At 40.3% G+C, this 12,799-nt stretch overlaps 2 protein-coding genes across 4 annotated transcripts; one reads left to right on the top strand and one right to left on the bottom strand.

Moving 5' to 3' along the window:
- Positions 1–239: 239 nt before the first annotated feature.
- Positions 240–7,492, top strand: RB195_003008 (uncharacterized protein; the record flags this gene model as incomplete). 2 transcript variants are annotated; one of them, XM_064200503.1, is made up of 15 exons in its annotated part: positions 240–418; positions 508–642; positions 946–1,039; positions 1,092–1,164; positions 1,269–1,423; positions 2,642–2,719; positions 2,794–2,883; positions 4,742–4,804; positions 4,883–4,963; positions 5,026–5,177; positions 5,489–5,559; positions 6,526–6,601; positions 6,974–7,080; positions 7,161–7,300; positions 7,448–7,492. In XM_064200503.1, the coding sequence occupies 15 exons, from the start codon at positions 240–242 to the stop codon at positions 7,490–7,492; spliced, it is 1,539 nt and encodes a 512-aa protein (XP_064056384.1). The 2 variants fall into 2 exon arrangements, with proteins under 2 accessions (XP_064056384.1, XP_064056385.1); XM_064200504.1 differs by lacking the exons at positions 508–642; positions 4,742–4,804; positions 7,448–7,492 and having other exon boundaries at positions 384–418; positions 7,161–7,318.
- Positions 7,493–11,639: 4,147 nt separating this feature from the next.
- On the bottom strand, positions 11,640–12,638 carry RB195_003007 (uncharacterized protein; the record flags this gene model as incomplete). Of its 2 annotated transcripts, XM_064200502.1 has the most annotated exons (4): positions 11,640–11,777; positions 11,859–11,965; positions 12,215–12,325; positions 12,554–12,638. In XM_064200502.1, 4 exons carry the CDS (start codon positions 12,636–12,638, stop codon positions 11,640–11,642), a joined length of 441 nt encoding a protein of 146 aa, XP_064056383.1. The 2 variants fall into 2 exon arrangements, with proteins under 2 accessions (XP_064056383.1, XP_013308927.2); XM_013453473.2 differs by lacking the exon at positions 12,554–12,638 and having other exon boundaries at positions 12,215–12,362.
- Between the last annotated feature and the right edge of the window lie 161 nt (positions 12,639–12,799).

Below are 12,799 nucleotides of genomic sequence, written 5' to 3'. Positions count from 1 at the left end.
CAACGGCGAACTATGTGTGCCTTAAACCAGTCCAAATTAAATGAACTATTATAAACATATGTCGTTGGTCAATTTACATAAACCAATAGCGTGTTTTCCTCTTTCTGTTGACCAATAGCACTTCTTTAAAAACTCCGCTCGATTTTTTTTGTCTTACTTTCGAATAGCTTTTTCTATGCATTTATGCGTGTAAGAAACATACAAATGTACCGTGATTTATTCCAGATCCGTTATTGCAAATGACGGTCTCGTATAACCTGGACGTTTCCTCTGTATCAACATTTTCTTTCATTCGGTTATTATTTCGATGGCGTGGTTCCATATGGAAATCGGTGCTATCAGAGCTTATTATGTGGGTGTGCGGATACTACATGGTTTTTTGCATGTATCGATACGTTATGGATAAGGACAGTCAAGGGTAAGGAATTCTCTCTTCAAATATTCCACAACTTATTTCCGGAGTAATTAAATAAATTTCTGGAGTAATTAAACGAATATTTTTTCCAGTACCTTTGAAAGAATCGCCGCGCATTGTGATAAGAAGCTCGACTATATCCCTCTAACATTTATGCTTGGTTTCTTTGTTACAGTTATAATCGATCGCTGGAGAAATATTTTCAACAATATGGGTTGGATTGAAAAGTAAGTGACATTAGTGACCCAGTATATTTTCGGATCCAGAAAACAGAGAAAATAGTCTTTTTGGAGTTCCATTTGCATCAAATTCCCAACAAATTGTTCCTATTTTGGGGATTCTGGTGAACCTTTGCTGCAATCAGCGATGCGTAACTGTGATAGATGTGTAGATTTCCGGCAATAGTCCTGGAATATTTGTTAAAGGAGTGTCAAAAAAATCTTTGGAGCCATTCAACTCGTTACTTCATTGAATATCGACGTCATTTTCTAGAACAGCCATTACAATTATTTTACTCTTGCTCTTTTTAGCGTAGCCCTAACAATTTCAACGTTAATGAAAGGTGACGGTAAGGAAGTGGTTCTAATTCGTCGTACCATAGTTAGATATGTGGTACTTTCTCAGGTTAGTTGTAATCCCGAGGAGAAAAACACTTCAAATAGTCAAAATTTTTAAGATTTTGGTGTTTCGTGATATTTCCATGAAAGTGAGGCGACGATTTCCGAATTTGGAATCATTAGTTACAGCTGGTAGGTCTTATCTGGAACTTCTGCAATAGAAAGTCAGTTGAGCCTAGCCGAGCTAAGCCGACAAACCACACAAAACAGATCTTTTTTAAAGAGTTTTTTTGAAGGATTTCTCCACGAGGGCGAAAAGAACGACTTGGAGAAGATCAACATTGTGTATAACAAATATTGGGCACCGATCAACTGGGCACTTACACTCTGCTATCGAGCTCACAAAGATGGGCATCTTAGCGCTCCACCTTCTCTTAACACATGTATCAACGTAGGTTTTGTTTCTGTTCTCTTCGTAACTCTTGAACAAGCCAGACCAGCACTTGTAAAAGTGAAGAGATGCAGGGCTCGATTTTCACGCTTAGTAATAATCAGAGCTGTCAAAAGTTGATCTCCAAAGCCATCCAAAGTCAACACGACATGAAGTGCGGTGCAGTTACGTACGCGGCTGCGCTCGAAACGGCGAAGAATTTAGTGGACGTGGGACCGTCGCGAAGTGCGGCGATGATTGGTGCTACCAAAGGTCTCTTCGACCCTATTCGCTGCGCTCCACCGCAGCTCTGCGAGCGCAGCTGATTACGCAACTTCGCTGCGCTCCATTGCGTTTTGTCTCGACTGTACCATAAGAATTTAGATGCGATTATTTCGCATAGTCTCTACTTACTAAGGCTCGGGGAAGCACTCCTCTCTGTGGAAACACTGAGAAAAGCTATCAGTGATCGAGGACAATAGGATGAACGGGTGGTGAACATTGAAGGAAATATGCATTGATAGACCAGAGGCAGACAGATAGACAGGGGCTGCAGTTGCTAGCGAGTCAGGACGTCCACCCATTGTCCTCAAGCACTGATATGTAGCTATTCGTATGCCTTCTATATCGGCAAAATTCTGGCATTTTTGAAGCAGGAAAAAGGATAGCAGTAGCACGATAACGCTGTTTTTACCTAGAAAAAACTAATGAATATGAATCTGAATCTGAATATGAATAAAGCACGACAACTCCAAAGAATATTTTTAAAGTTGCGTAATTATTCCGGGTGGTGAACGATGAAAGAAATATGCATTCATAGTCAACACAAGGGCTGCAATTCCCAACGAGTTCATTTATCTTCAGTGGGTAGGTCGGTGTCGTGGATGTACGGATGCATGCATTTTCGCTGATATTTTTGTTCCACATATTGCTTACTAGATGGTTTCTACGCTAATGTGTTGTATTCACCTCTCTACATTTCCGCGTTCACACTTACAGTCATCTTTAAGATTTTCTTTCACAAAAATCTTTGTTAACGTAGTATGGTGCGGCACAGTACATTGGCTACGGTATTGCAGAGTACGTAGTTTGACTGCAAAGATGGCTGTAAGTGATTGCATGTAGAGTGTGCTGCTATGCAATGGAACGACGGTACATTGTTTACAACTCTCTGGAATGCCTATTATCCTCCAAGATACATTTATACTCAAGATATTTTTAAAAAATAACTTATATCAGGAAATAAAAACGTTTCGCACGAATCTCGCCCTTCTATGCAACTTTGATTGGGTGCCAGTACCGATTGCCTATCCACAGGTGAGTGAAATCGCATAATTTAGGAATGTCATCCAAAATCTCCCACATAGTTTCATAGTTTAATTTAATTTTAGGTGGTCTTCCTCGCCGTTCGTGTATACTTTCTGATATGTATGGTTTCACGCCAGTACATACTTGGGGATACTGCACCAAATAAAAGTGTGGTGAGGAATTCTTAATATTTCCATCCGCAAAAAATGTGCTGTCCTTTTATTTTATCCTCTACTGGGAAGGTGACAAGTATGGGCGGTTCTCGCAGTTCAACGGAGCAAGAAACCAACTACTAAAGTTGGGTTGCAGGTTCATAAACCCGTGTGCACCATTAAAATTATTTCCAGAGCAGTCCAGTCATTGCCTTTATCATCCCACAGGAATCTGGTCGATCCTCGAAGGGGTGAACGGTTTGACCGGCACAAGGACGGTTCCTAACCGTGTAGTCGCGACAACACTTTTAACCACTGCACTGCATCGGCTACACACAGACACACACAGACCGGGCTAAGGTTTTCTTAGCTAGTTAAGGAACGGACTCTCTGGAATCGGTTCAGCCAAAGAAATAAGTAAGAGGTGTACGTTGTTGATAATGGGTTGTTGCAACATTAGGGGATGTCTCAACGCGTTCAACTCTAAATTGTTCAAGATTTATAAACGCGTGTGCAACCTATAAGCGGCTTGCTAGAGTCAGCCGATGAATCATGTCGTATTTTTATCCTCTCGGGGTAGGTATAGTGCAACCGGTAAGACCTCCGCTGTGCCTGCATGATCGATTGATGGTTTGAGACCGCTCTAGTCCCACACAAGCCTTCCATCTCCATGGGGTCGATAAATTGGTACCAGACTTGTCTGTAAGGATAAAAACCCTGAATTGGTAGATCCGCTAGCACCCGTAAGTCACTGTGTAGGCTAAGCACGTGTTCGTAAACCTCGAACGATTCTGAATTGAAGTAAAGGCGATGGCGCATTCCAAGCAGATTGATTAACGGCAAGCACTTTATCCTTTATCCTCTACATAATCATACTATATAATAACGCCGTTATTCTGTCACGTGTATGTGAGTGTATATTACAGTCGGGTCAGAACGACATGAATCACGAGTGTAGTTGAGGTGCACTCGCGTACACGCTCGAAACGGCACGGTAGAAGCAGCAGTTGGAACCGAGAGGGGCCGTCACAAAGTGCAGGGATGGGTGGTGTCAGCAAAGGTTTCACCACGCTCCTAGCTGCTACGCTCCACCGAATATATATAGGGTCAAAACGGCATGAGTCAATTGCGTACGCGGCTTCTCTCGAGGCGGTGTGGTGGAGCGTACTGAGACCCATCAGTGCCACCACCCATCGCTGCAATTTGCGACGATCCCATCTCGGTTCCAACTACTGCCTCCACTGCACCGTTTCGAGCGCGTACGCAATCCTTATCTTTATCAGTACGATGGGTACGATGGTGATGTTCTTGTCAGTTCACGTAACCATTTTATTATGCGCTGTGGTGGAGAAAGGAAAGAAAACGCTCCGATCTATTTTACCGAATTGTTACGGTATCGAAGAAATATAGGTGTAAAATCAAGTTTAAATGCCCTTCAAACGTAGTACTAACGCATTTAATAATTTCATTATTACATCATTTCATTTAAATTCTTTCGAAAAGGGAACAAAAAAAGAAGGAAGTGTCGTTAGAAAAACTACGAAATTTACTTGACGAAAATGCCACTACATTTAATTTCTATCAGAGAATGTGGACGAATCAAGGCCTACAAGAAGTCTGATATCCGGCTTCAGCCGGACGTTCAGACTGGTAACAAATAATACCAATAAAATCAAACAAAAGCCTTAATCTCTGTGATTCCCCTGCATCACAGAAGGTACGATCATAAAATACTTACCTAACAATTACCAAAAACTCTCAAACTGTATGGAATATGCCCTATCACCGGGTATATTATGTATACTCCAAGAATGCCACGCAAATCCGATTTTTGACTTGCCTTGCCGAATCCTTCGGAAAATCGCTCTGATTTTTTCAGATCGACCTCTACGTTCCATTCATGACAATCCTACAATTCATATTTTTCATTGGGTGGATGAAGGTGGGTATTCTCATTTACGACCGCGATGAATGAGGATCAAATGGTTGTTGCGAAGAAAATTTCGTTCGTTTGGTTTAGGTCGCTGAAGCGTTGCTGAACCCTTTGGGCGAAGATGACGATGACTTCGAGTGCAATTTTCTTATAGACAAAAACATTGCTGTAAGAAGAAATTTCTACCGTAATCACTGAAAAAACAGAACTTGAGAGGAGTTGCAATTCAGACTGGTCTTTCAATTGTTGACGAAACTTACGACTACGCTCCGGAGTTGTTGCCGGATCGATTTATGGATCCGAACTATGAGCCGGTGTACTCAGAAGAGAGCCAAAAACACGGACATGATAATATTCTTGTGGGATCGGCTGAAGGCATTAAGTGGGTATTGCGAAATTTACAAAAAATCCATAGGTATACTTTTGTGAAACATACTTCATCACTTTTTCACTTTAACTTTTTCAAGAAACTTTTTCTTTACATCATCTTCATCGCTATGAAAAGAGAATCATGTTCTAGAATAGTTTTCAATCCATGCTTGGAACCTAGAAAAATTGATAGAACATATATTTATTATTTATTTTATTTTCATTTCCCCGAAAAGGTTGCAAATTACTTTAGAAATTGCCACAAAGGATTTCAAGTAAGTTCTTTTTATTTATTACTAATTTTACCATGTTTTTGTGTTTCAGATTAGCTGACTCGAATGAAAATGTAAAGATGGTCGCTGTCAACTTGAGAGCATCTCAGAACGATCTCCGCGGTTAGTTTGTGGCTCAGAACTGAAATGATCAGAGTATCTAAGAAACAACTGAGATGAAAACGCGTATCTTAAAATGAAAGAGATATGGTGGATAGAAACAATAGTAGTGCTCTACTTTTTTTAAGAAAAGAAATGTGAAAATTTTCGAATTTGGAAGTCAAGGGACTAAACGTCAGAGAAAAAAAAAGCGAATATATGAGTGAGCGAATGACATTGTTTCAATTACATTACTTTTAAAAAGGTTGCTTGAAAATAATCAAAAAAAATCTTTAAAAAATCAAAGTTCAAAATCTTCAGAAGGACCACATTTGTCCTAAATTTTCAACATCGAGTTTCAAGTTCACCAATTTCATTCAACTTTTTAAGGTAGAAAATATTTGGGACCAAAAAAGATGGTGAATCCTAGACAATGGATTTTTTTTTTCAAGGGAAATAAAAAACGTGATAGATCTGGTGATAGATCTTTTACTCGAACAAAGCCAATGACCATTAGCTATATGTCAACTTATCTATCCATGATCGTCATTGTTGGATACGTACAATTGAAATCTGTGACCTCAAAGGCATACCACGAATCTGGGGTGGTACGGATTTCCAACGGTGAAAAACTGTACGGTGTTCTAGATGGCAGAAACGGGTGGGATCTCGCTCATTTGTTCCTAGTTGCCGAAAAAAGCGGTCCGGAAGATGCGGCCCGTTCGCAAGATTGGCGCGCTCCAATCGAACTCGTCTTGCAGAACAACGTCCCGGAACTCTCGAAGTTCTACGGAAGCGCACCACGCTAGCGCACGCGCCGCATCTTCCGGGCCGCTTTTTTTGGCAATTAGGAAGAAATGTGCGATATCCCACCCGCTCCTACAATCTACGACCCCGCATAGTTTGTGGCCATTGGAAATCATAGCACCACAGATTCGTGGGGTGGTGCCTTAAAACTACGCACTACGTTGTTAGTTTTGTTTATTTCAGAAAACATCAGCGAACCACGTTCGCGCACGACCGCAGCAATGAAACGAAAATTCACTGATGCGCTTCGTCTTCGGCTGTGAGTAAATATCCGGACACGTTGCTGTTGTTACGGTTAAAAGAAACTACATATTTTGAGAAGAGTACTATAAACGATGATAATAAAAAAAAACACAAAAAAGTGTAATGAACGAATAGGCAATATGATGAAATAATACAATAGATAAGATATTAAAACTAAATAATAATAATAGTAATAATAATAATAACATCAATAATAATAATAGCAATAATTGTTATTATTATTATGAGTAATAATATTGAATATATATGGATATATTTAGATTTTGTATGAACCAAAAAAAAAAATAAATTGCAAGTGATGATCTAAATATGAATATATCTAGATTGATAAATTTAGATCCTTTATCATAATTTTCTTTCCTTTCAGTCCAGTACGATCTCAATCAGTGCAGCCTGTACGTCTTGGCGTCACCAAGCCTGTAGTGGTCGACACAAATCCCGAGAGACCGTACACAGCTTTCGATCTCTCGAATGGTAGCTAATTTTCAGAGGAATACTGTTGTCATTAACACTACCTATGTATAGCTGCAGTTCCGATCTTTGCGCATTTTCAGGATTTGCACCATCCACAGCCTTTTTTGCCGACAAAAAACTATCGAAAGTAGAAGAAGAACTTGACGGTCAACCATCAGATAAGAAGCTAATACCCAGCTACAGCATGAAAAGTACTGTAGAAAGTATTGACGAGACCGATGTGAGATGTTCACCTTGAAACAATGGGTTTTCACATAATCTAGAAAGCTAATAACCACATCTACGTAAAAAAAAGCTCGAGTGCAAAAAAAAAAATCCTTTTTTTTTCTTTTCTATAATCATAGGAAATTATGCATTCCATTCTCAGGTCCCCAAACTTCTCAAGGATGAGCTTGAAGGCAAACGTACATAACAAGGAACTGAATCCACACACACACACACACACACATCCGGCTGTCTACAACACTTCAATGGATTTCCACCCACTTGTACATAATCCCGATCAGTTCGATCTGAAGGACTGACACGTTGACCAAAATGATGGCCAAGAGGATTCCGTAGCTTACGGAAAAAAATTACGGAATTCCGCTTCGATTGGATCAGATACGCAGAGATGAAATTTCAACAAAAAAAAAGATATCCTCAAACCAATATTCCATTGTCAAATCCCCCTTTTTCTTGCCTCTGTATTCATTCGTTAGAACTAGTCTACTCATAAGGATACTTCCAGTGTATCAACGTAATGATCTTCAGATTTTCCTTGCAAGCATTGTTAGCAAGTTTAGCATTGTTCATTAATTTTGTTTTTTTGATTGTTTCTATTTTGAGTTTTTGAAGTTTCTGTGAACCTGTAATTTGCACACAAAGCGCAAATTCGGACCAGAACAATCTGACTTGTGATGCAATTGTGTACGTGGTGCGTGGCACCTCCGCCCAAATGCGCTCACCCCGACTCGTGAAAGGGTCCCACCACGGGCACAACCCCTCACTCAACTGCACCACACGATTTTGACGACGATTTTGACCTGACGGCTCGACTATGTGTCCTATATGTATGCAACTATTATCGGGTACTTTACTGGTGCCTTTCCTTTGTTATTTACATCGTACCTGTTGATGATAACATTGTTCTCCTTATCACTATTGTTTTCGTGTAATAGGTAATGAAATATCTGTCTTTTTTTTAACGAATGTCTGACATAAGCCGCTGTTTTTTTTTCCAACGATAACGTCATCAGGAAGGAAGCTGCGAAAACTCCCAAAAGCAAATTTGACGACCTTTACACTTCATTCTCAACAATTTCAAATCCATGAGAACGCAAAAGCTACATTTGTGTCCAATTGTATATTGATATTAGCTTACAACCACCTCCACAAAATAAAATATTAAGCAGTATAGTATGGTCAGAACGGCATGAAGCACGTACGCGGCTTCCCTCGAGGCGCTGCGGTGGAGCGTGGTGAAATCCTTGCTGGCACCACTCATCGCTGCGGTTTCCGACGGTCCCAAGTGCTGCCTCCACGGCACCGTTTCGAGCGCGTACGCAAATGCACCGCAGCTACACTCGTGATTCATGTCGATTTGACCCGACTATAGGAACATCGCCCGGTAACAAATAGACAAGTGATTGCTTAAGTAGACCGTATACAAATCACTCAACTGCCCTACATATCTCAAACAACTCTAAATAAATTTACGAACCATATAAACTTTTAATGAGTCACTGAAGTATGCGCTCGAGAAAGAACATAAAGGATAAAGCTTCTGGCGTTAATCAATCCGCTTGGGATGCGCCACTACGTCCACTTTAATTCAGAATTGTTTGAGGTTTACGAACGTGTAACTGGCCTGTAGAATTATTTGCGGGTGCTAGCCGATGTGTCAAGGCAGTGTTTTTATCCTCTCAGACAAGTCTGGGACCAATTTATCGACCCCGGAGGGATGAAGGGCATGGTGAGCATTACGGCGGATTCGAACCTCTGATCGATCGTGCAGACAGCAGAAACTCTTAACCTACTGCGCTACACCCGCCCCTATGGAAGATAAGCTATACGGAAAATGCAGCTCATAATGCGTCCATTGCGAATAGCTACATTTTTTTTTTAAATGTAAATGCTTATCTACATGGATTGTTCTTCTTTTTCAGGAACTTTCTCTTTTCTTCAAAGTAATAATAACTGGAGGAAAGGGCAAAGTCGCGTGGACATTTGCTCACGAACTGTATCGCTTTGGAATTGGAAGCAGGAATAAAAAAGAAGACAATCAGACAAGCGACGATGAACGTAGGAACAGGAGTTCGCAACTTTTTTGTGCACTTTCTTCATTCGTTTTCAGTTTCGAAACTTCCGAACTTCAATTTAGAACCTTCAGAAATCTCGACCGAACTCTACCTTTGCAGGATGCACTAGACGCTATAAAAATCCCGTTCATAAACTCCTCTGACCGTAGTAAAGTAAGATTTCTGGCATTGCAAAACATATCGACCACCTCTAGGTAATAATTTGTAATAAGTTGGCACTTTACTTCACAAAAAAAACCAGAACAGCAGTGTCATCTCATTCATATCCGTTGCCGCTTTTTTCATGTCTTTTCTCAGTTTTGCACACTGTTTTAGCACATAACTTGATCTTCTTGTTCTTGTTTCGGTGACTACTGATTGATACAGATCGTCGTTGACGAGGAACTTTTCAACCTGCGGACACGACGCATCGCAATGGACACTTCTTCTCTGCATCTTCTCCGAATACTTCCTCTGCCTCTGTCATTTGTCCTCCCTTAACCGAAGCGGACGCATCGCACTCAAACGGCTGAACATATTCAGTTCCGACTGACCGCCACCGGTTGCACGTTTGCGTATGTGTTCATGCGTACCGTGACAAAAACGCTCTCTTCACGACATGCATTTATCTGGAATTTTTAGTTGATGGTACACCAGTATTCCACTAAAATCGGATACCAGTAAGCAAGAAGAAGAAACTGTAGTATGGTCATGTCATCCAGAAACAGCGCAGTTGTTTAGTTACATATAGACAGACGTATAGCTGGGTCAGAATGACCTGAAGCTCGATGCAGTTGCGTAAGTGGCTACGCTCGAAGCGGTGCAATAGAGCGTAGCGGTAAGAAAGAGACCCTTGTTAACGTCACTCATCGCTGTAGTTCGCGATGGTCCCACCTCGATCCCAACCGCTAACTCTACTGCGTCGATTCGAAAGCAGCGAATTACGCAAATGCACCGGGTTTCATGTCGTTTTGACTGCACTATACTCAAGTTCATCTATTGTTTTGAGTAGATTAGTCTTTCCGACCCGATATAGGCACATTTCGATATGATGATAAGGTGGTGTTTAGTTCACTGGTGCTAGAACGTGAAGGTTATTTTTAACAGAGCACTCATATTTACATCATCCAGTTCCAAGTGGTAATTTCAAACATTGGAGAACCACGAAAAAAAAAAATTCTCAAAAAATAGCGATGGCAGTTGGATCTCTGCATGAATATTCCACAATTAAGATGTGTGTAAATCTCGATAACTTTTCACATCAAACAATGACAAATTATTACAGAAACAACGAATGGAAAAGAAAAACAAGAATAAAGTTAAAAGCCAAATACATATCACAGAAGTGCAAAACATCAATAACGGCGTTTTCTGTGAAAAGCACTCGAAACACTCGATTAGGAGAGATCTATAAATAAACATATTAACAACGATACGATTACTATGACAACAAACGGGAAGAGCGCAAAATAGGGACAATTGGGGAGGAAAGAGGTAAAAATACTTGTTTGGAATACTCATGCATACAATAATGAATAGAAGATAACTGTTAATAAGAAAACGAAGAATAAAATGGGAGCTGCTCAACTTTCGCACCCGGAGTTTCTTTTAACCAATATTATTAGACTTGTTACCATAAAACTGCCAAAAATCATAAATTTTCAGGGACGAATAGGAAAAGATCACTGGATTTCCACCAGATATATGACAGTATCATAATAACTATTAGAGAGGCTAACAAAAAATCGCTTAGTATTGCAGAAAACTATACCAGTTTAGCAGCCTGAAACTGAAAGAAAAAACAACAATCCAAATGTAACGATACGGCATATCGTGGAAGTGGTTTAAATAGCCAAGAAAAAGGAAAGAGAACATAAGAAACGCATAAACATAGAGAATGAAAACAAGCTAAAGAAATATGGAAGTTTATCCAAAAGAAAATAACATCTCTGCTGCGCAGATTCCTAGAAGAAAAAGGAGACCCTCTTCTCCTTTTTCAAGAACGCTATCTTGCAGTTTGAGCAGAGTTCGCACCAACACAGTAGCAGTGGTTCGAAATCTGTTCAAACAGTAAGACCCAAGAAAAAGATGCGCTTTTGACTGACTTGCGGTGGGAAAATCAACAAAGGTGGTAGATAGCAGTAGTACGTCCATACCTACTAGAATTTTTCCAGCGGAAGTTAACAGAATTTCTTCAAGAATTTGGAGGTCTTCAGTCGGTGAGATTTCTTCGAAGCTCGCTATTAATTCATGAATAGCAGAAAGAGATAAACTGACCAGCTATGCTTTATTACTCTTTTTCGGTGTCGTTTTCGTCTTCACCGCGTCTGTTTTCTTTCGCCTTTCCAGGTTGTCCATGTTCGCGCGGAGTACTGAGACATAAGCCAAATGGAATTTATTCACTTCCTTCGAAGTAACCTATAAAAGAGAGGGAATTTAAGAGTAGCCTAAATAAAGAGAAACCATATGAACGAATTTGAGGATTGTGCTTGTACTAACCACGGTACTGATGCGTTTTTTAGCAAGCTTAGCGCGAAATAGACATTTGTGACCATCTGCTGGCTGAGGATCAGCATCTTTTGGGAGTGCCTTGGTGCGTCCATCATCTAGAATACAAAATATCAACAAGCGTGGTGATAAACCAGAGAAAAAACTCAGATTGGGAACTATCGATTAATTGGAGCATTCCTCTCATTGTGTCACAAAATGTTGAAAATAGATACGGCAAGTTATTATTTATTAAATATTGAAGTTATTGAAAGAATTTGGAAGTAGCTCTTTCAATAAAAGAGCCATTGAGAAAACTCTACGAAGAAATATTCCCTGAAAAGTGTGCATGCTTCGGAAGAACTCACAGGGTTTCATGGTCACATAGACTGACTTAGCGCCTCCTAGCCTTGAATCCATATACATCTTCCCTAACTGGCTGAGAAACTCCTCATTAGTGAGAACAGTCATGATGTCGTCTGAAACAAATCTTACCACTATACATAATCTTACCATGGCAAAGTATGGATTCTGTGACATATAACCATAAAGGAAAGGGAGACAGAGATAATCGACAATGTTATATTGTTGACGGCTAGAAACGGAAAGAAATACGAAGTGAAAGTTCATCGGCAACGAATCTCACAAAGAAATGAAACTACGAAAAAGGAACACGCGGATATTTCTGTAAAACTGCGTGCGCTCACCTGAAGTCGTCCGGAAAATCGCTGCGTTCTGCTGCCGCGTGCGGAATTTTTTGTTGGATCTGTGCGGTGATTTCCTGTCACGCATTTTTCATTCGTTGAGAAATTCCAGTGTTTTTACGGTAGTATTCGACAAAATTCTCCTAATATTAGCTTCAGAAGGTTAGCTTGCAGTGGGTTGGTGGGTACGATAGTGTAGAGAGGAGATCACCTATGTCCGTGCTGTGTACTCGATTCTTTGAAAGCATT

The sequence above is a fragment of the Necator americanus genome, chromosome IV (assembly GCF_031761385.1).
Source record: "Necator americanus strain Aroian chromosome IV, whole genome shotgun sequence".
NCBI classification, from domain to species: Eukaryota; Metazoa; Nematoda; class Chromadorea; order Rhabditida; family Ancylostomatidae; genus Necator; species Necator americanus.
This window is presented reverse-complemented; position numbering and strand designations above follow the sequence as displayed.